Source organism: Papilio polytes, unplaced genomic scaffold (assembly GCF_000836215.1).
Source record: "Papilio polytes unplaced genomic scaffold, Ppol_1.0 DF823901.1, whole genome shotgun sequence".
Taxonomy (NCBI): domain Eukaryota; kingdom Metazoa; phylum Arthropoda; class Insecta; order Lepidoptera; family Papilionidae; genus Papilio; species Papilio polytes.
In genome coordinates, this window is record NW_013525303.1 from 689,923 (window position 1) to 696,172 (window position 6,250).

Below are 6,250 nucleotides of genomic sequence, written 5' to 3' on the forward strand. Positions count from 1 at the left end.
ATTGCTCACTAGCCGTTGCCCGCGACTTTGTCCACGCAATATTAAGATAAAAATGTAGCTCGTCTTTGTCAGCAACTCTTCAGAGAAAGTCTGGTCGAAGTGACCTAGCCGTTTCAGAGATTACCCGGAACAAACGCGGTTGCGGACAGACAGACAAAAAAATTATTATTGCTCATGATGATACGGTTTACCAAACAAATACTAAATTGGTCATCAGTTATAATAAAAATGAATCATTAAAACAGATCGGAAATAACTGTTGCAATTTAATGTTATCTATTTAATAAACAACTAGTTGTTGTCCGCGACTACGTCTGTTTGGAATTATTATTTTAGTTTGCAAAAGTGAACATCAAAACAATTTAAAATATCATATCGTATATGCTACTAATCAGTCCAATCATCGGAATTTACTCAGACCCTATCAGACTTGCGAACAGACAGACAGATATACATTTTTAAATATTCCTTGCTATCGGTAAAATAAAATCTTTCTTGTCCCACAAAAGCTAATAATTTTTTTGGGACTCTGTCTTCTGTGGTATTTAAGCAATGCCTTTTAATCTAGATAAGTACTTTAGCGTGATTTTATTTTATTTTCATGTTACATACAGACACTTCTATTTTATTTGTCTGTATAGATAACCGGGTAATCCCATAACATGATGAAAACATAAATGCACTTCAATTATTTCGACTTTCCAGCTAGCGATGTATGGAAAGAAATATTATTACGTGCGCAGTTTTAAATTGAATCTTTATTGGGGTTAATAACTGTGTGAGTAATGTACAGTTATAGTCCTGTCGCTTAAAAGGCGAGAGCGTTTTGTTTTTCCGACAATTCCATCGGAAGTAACACAATGAGGCGCATAATGGTATGTAAAAATTACCCTTTTTAAGTAATAAAATGTACATTTAAGACTATATGAATACTGTCTAATCTTAAATCTAAATAAATTTAGCACGCAAATTCGCCCGCGTTAAAAAAAGCTTGTTTAATCATACTAATGTTACAAATGCGAAAGTTTAGATGGATGGATGTTTGTTAGAGTTTGTTGCCTAAACGGCTGAACGGAATTCGATGAAGTTTGGTATAGACGTAGAAGTTAGTCTGAAAGAAGTCTATTATATTTTAACTCACAGTCTATTATATTTTAATTCCACACGGAAGGAGTCGCGGGCGAAAGCTAGTAGCTTTAAAGTTCTTCTTGACAGTGCTCTACATCTATACCTTTCATCCCAATTCATGCAGCAGTTTCCGAGATAACATCCAAAATACATACAAACTTTCACATTTATAATATTAGCAAGATAAAATAGCGAGATCACTAAGATCTTTATCTTTTTTTATAAAACTAAAACGCTTAACCAATCTTAAATCCAGAAATTAGTTAAGAAAAATAATTTTTAGGTTATTATTTTGACATTTTTGCAGGTTATTTTATCAATTTTATTATACGTGGCAGCATTTCCAAGTGGATCTATCCAAGATTTAGAACAAAAATATCTATCTCAATTGCATCGACCATGGCGTACTCCAGACATACCTTCAGACTACCCTAGAAAGGGAGAGTATCCGTGCAAAGATGGAATATGTAAATCAAAGAAACCATGCGAAAATTGTCAAGGACCTTTACCGCTGGATATTGGATGGGATGAATTAAAATTTAATACATGATTAATGTTTTATTTTGTAAAATAATTACTTTTAAACAATTATTATAGTTAATTGTTATTAGCTATATTTTAAACACAGAACCGCCAGGAATGCGCGCGAGTATTCATCCTCCTAATGACATTGACAGCTGTCAGTTAGAGATGTGACACGCCAATAATCTAGTGTTGCGCCAATTCTACAGCGCGGTACTAATTTTCTTCTTAACTTTACACCGAAAAATTAATTTAGGCACTGTATGGTTAAACGTATTTGACTCTGACCGCTGATTGATATTATGGACATCAACCTGGTTTTAGTTACATCATATGTATCTATCACACTGCTTTTTGACCGACTTCCCAAAAGAAGGAGGTATTCAATTCGTCGATATATTTTTTTTTAATTTTTTTTCGTTGTTAGTACTTTATTATTTACTAGCTTTTGCTCGCGACCTCGTCCGCGTTGAATTAAAAAAAGTAAGTAGACTATGTGGTCTTTCAGACTATCCTCTACATCTATGTCAGATTTAATCGAGATCCATTCAGCAGTTTAGTCTACAAACACACAACATGCTCGCACACCTTTGACTAAAATATCGCACACTGTTAAGTCTCGCTGATTTCTATGAGCTTATATTACTTTGTGCAACTAAACAACTGTTTACTAAATAATCTGCGAAACAATCGACAATCGCACAACATTTGTGCGATTGTTTAGGTCAAAGGTGTGCGCCCGCTCGTACAAATTTAAAAATAAACGCGGTATAATGTTAATGTTAGGAATAAACTGAGTATAAGCAAAATTCGTACTAATGTTTGCTGTATACCACGTTTTTTTTGTAAGTCTGTTAGTTATAGTAAACTGCAATTGTCTTGTTAGAGACTGATTTTCTTATAGACGGAAACTTTTAATGCAACATACGAATATAAGATTTTAAATAAACGTCATTATTATGTGTTGATTTGAAAGGCGTGAGATACAATGAATTATTTATAGAAATATTTTAATAAACACTAGAACCAAAAAAACGGTACTACAATTGAAACCACAAGGTCATAATTCTAAATCACATCAATTTAAATAAGTTTAAAAAAAGTATAATCTAAAAATATAACCTCCACGGTGCCTCCGCCCCTCCGAAATTATTAAAAAAAACATATAAAAACACCAAAGTGCCTACAATCTCTAGAAACCAACATGAATATCTCTAAAACGATTTGTTAGTTCAATAAATATTTTACCATATCGGACAAGCATACTTACTCTTTGATATGAAAAAAATTATAAGGCCTCCACCTTGTTCACCGGCCAGCACTCCCATGCCTTTATCCAGAACAATCCACATTATTCTTAGCTAAGCTAGGCAGGTTAGAATTTCACAACTTTTAGATTTACGCTATGTAGTCTTACAATATCAAATATCTTAGTCGAACTGTGGCCGTCTGTGAAAAAAGTCGCGCGACATTAAAAAAACCTTTCCCGCCATTCATTCACCGGGCACAAGGTCACATGCTTTCAGCCAAAATATTATAAAAGATGTGGACGTTTATTATTAAAGTATTTAAATTGACAAGAACATACACGGAAACTTAATCAATGTGTTAAAAATAATATTAACGGGAAAATGACAGGAATATGTCGGTATTTAATAGCGTTATGTTTTTTATCTGTGTGCGTTTGTGACAGAAGATCTGAAGAGGGATATCCCAGAGGACTCATATCAGTTTGTATGTCAATAACATTTTTCTATTTTTTACTAGGTATCTACATTTTATATCCTTTTTTAAAATTGGAATGGAATTAAGATGGCGTTTTGTTTATAAAATAACCTTCATAAGGTATTTAGTATTGCGAACTATGATTGCGACCTTATGTCTGACCTAATCCATATAAACTGTTTCCATATAAGAATACATCTCGCAAGACACGACCACGCATTATAATCTTAGATAGGTAAACCACATTACATTTACGAAACATTTGTGTGTATTCGATATTTAAAATTATAGTTTGGTAAATTAAAAATATTTTTTTTAAAATGTGCCAAATTTAAATTTACTGCCTTAACGACGTATGTTGGCAGGATAAAGCTCTTAAACACACTTAATTTCAATACAAATATTTTCAAATAAATCAGTCCCGAATTTATTTTAAAATACGCTAGTTAGATTAAAACTATCCAACAATTTACTTACGATGAATTACCCAACATTCAACTCGAAACAATCTCTTTGAAATCATGATCATAATGACCATAGACAATTTAAAGTAACAGCTTTTTTACTTTTTTAGAAAATTATATGTCATGAACACTGGCCAGTAATTATGCCCGGCAGCGTCCGCGTTATAAGGCTATGACGACATAGTCATTAATTCCAGTACATGCTTTCGTTTAAAACTATTCTTGGAAATATTACCAACATTCACTTACATCAAGTTTAAACTTAACCTTAATATCTTATCGATTTTGCCTTAAACGATGTTGCAAGGATCAAAGCAAAAGATATATAAAATTAAAACACTCAATTCCCGAGTAAAACAAGTTTTTAAAAATATGAAATTAAAAAAAAACTTTTCACCTAGATACAAATACGGCGTAATAACTGTCTACTGTCCTAGGTCCAGGTTCGACCAAGCCAGTTAACATTCCTCGAAGCCAGCTGAAGTACCTCTTCTTCGTGGTGCAAGGCAAAAACGGGACCAGGCAACGGTACAACTACTGGAATGCCAAGAAAATTGCCTCAGATCCAAGGATAGATTTCAAAAGGTGGTAATCGGTTTTGTATGTTAACAGTCTTTTGTTCTAAACTGTAATTGATCATTGTAAAACTGATCTACGACCCCAACCAGGGGCTAGAGCTAAAGCTATATGCAATAGTCGAAATCGTTTTTATATCTTACTTTCGAGTGAAATTAAAAAAAACAAAAGTAAGTAGCCTATATGTTCTTCCAGACTGTGCTCTACATCTATGCCAAATCTCATCCAGATCCGTTCAGCCGTATAGACAGCAAAATCTAACAAATATCTGTTCGCTGCCTAAAAGTTTTACCATCCATCTAAACTTTCGCATTTATAATATTAGTAAGATTTACATTTTATGATTTTTAATTAATATTGATGCCTGTAACGTATTCTGACTCTTTGTTCTAGTCATTTTATTTATAAATGTGTTTGTTTTTCAGGAAGACGATAGTGGTGGCAATTGGCTATCTTGACAGTACCAACTTTCCGATGTCAGCAATGTTTGCGAACGAGTACGAGGCTCGGGACTACAATGTCATACTGGTGGACAATCAAAGATTCGCAACTGTACATTATTTTTTGTTAGTTATAAACATTTTATAGAATTTATTGTATATTAACTTTCGCCCGCGACACCGTTCGCGTGGAATTAAAGAAACAAAAGCAAGTAGTCTATGTGTTCTTCCAAACTATGCTTTACTTCTATGACAAATTTCTTCAAAATCCGTTCAGCCGTTTAGGCTACAAACTCAAACAAACATCCAACCATCCATACTTTCGTATTTATGATATTACTAAGATAAAGCCTGGAATATTTTTAAATCACAAACGTAAAAGTTTGCGTTTACATCATTTTATGAAAAAATCATGTTAAGAGTGACATCAACTCCCACAGCAGTTTTACGACTAATTGTTTTAATTATGTATTATTTTTTTAAGATCGACGCGTCTAATGCGGCCTGTGGGCTTGCATGTCGCTCAAATCCTAGCTGAGCTCACAGAAGCAGGTCTTGACCCATCGAAACTCGAAATCTTGGGCTTCAGTCTAGGAGCACACACTGCTAGTTATATAGCGAAGAATTACCAAACCTTAACTGGAAGAAATATATCCAGAATCTACGGCTTGGAGCCTGCAGGACCCTGTTTTAGATATCTAAGTAAAGACGAAAGATTAGACGCCTCTGATGCTGACTTTGTCCAAGTCATACATACCAATATTGACGGATTCGGGATGGCGGCTTCAATGGGACATGTAGATTTCTACGTCAACGGTGGGGAGTACCAACCTTCAGACTTGAATTTATATCCTTGCACGACAACTTGTAGTCATTTTACAGTGCTCCCACTTTGGCTGTCAGTATTAAAACACCCAACGAAGTTTATAGCAATCAAATGCGATAATATTCAACAAGCTAGAGACGCGAAATGCTACGATAGAGTCCCTTTGGAGTCTAATTTTATGGGACCGAAGGTGGATGTGACCAAACATGGCATATTTTACTTATCAACTAGTAAATATTTTCCATTTTATTTAGGAAAGAAAGGACTAAAAGAAGAGTACGCGTCGTGGAGGACGATTAGTGACATTAATGATAGTGTTGGAACAGAAGTTTTTGTTTAATAGTGAATATAATGATTTAATAAGTAGTTGTTTTATTTTCTTGCATGAATTAACAACATTTTACATATTACTCTTTTATGTTAAGGTCATCAATACGGAGTGAATTAAACATCCATTTCATATCATACATTCAAGTGTCGTAAAAATGAAATTATTTACAGTAGGATTTAACCATAAAAATAATTTCTATTTTTATTTTTACTTTTTAAAACAATTACTTTGTTAATAA

The 6,250-nt window shown here is 33.6% G+C and overlaps 1 protein-coding gene across 1 annotated transcript; it reads left to right on the forward strand.

The window, feature by feature from the left end:
• Nucleotides 1-3,258: 3,258 nt before the first annotated feature.
• Nucleotides 3,259-6,023, forward strand: LOC106102923 (pancreatic lipase-related protein 2-like). Its single transcript, XM_013282543.1, has 4 exons — nucleotides 3,259-3,384; nucleotides 4,277-4,424; nucleotides 4,841-4,981; nucleotides 5,340-6,023. Exons 1-4 carry the CDS (start codon nucleotides 3,282-3,284, stop codon nucleotides 6,019-6,021), a joined length of 1,074 nt encoding a protein of 357 aa, XP_013137997.1. The 5' UTR covers nucleotides 3,259-3,281; the 3' UTR covers nucleotides 6,022-6,023.
• Nucleotides 6,024-6,250: the final 227 nt, after the last annotated feature.

Excerpts from the sequence above, each read along its gene's own strand:
- LOC106102923 (XM_013282543.1), top strand. The coding sequence starts at position 3,282 with ATGACAGGAATATGTCGGTATTTAATAGCGTTATGTTTTTTATCTGTG. Across the intron at positions 4,425-4,840 it reads CCAAGGATAGATTTCAAAAG|GAAGACGATAGTGGTGGCAA; the intron begins GTGGTAATCGGT and ends TTTGTTTTTCAG. Across the intron at positions 4,982-5,339 it reads GCAACTGTACATTATTTTTT|ATCGACGCGTCTAATGCGGC; the intron begins GTTAGTTATAAA and ends TATTTTTTTAAG.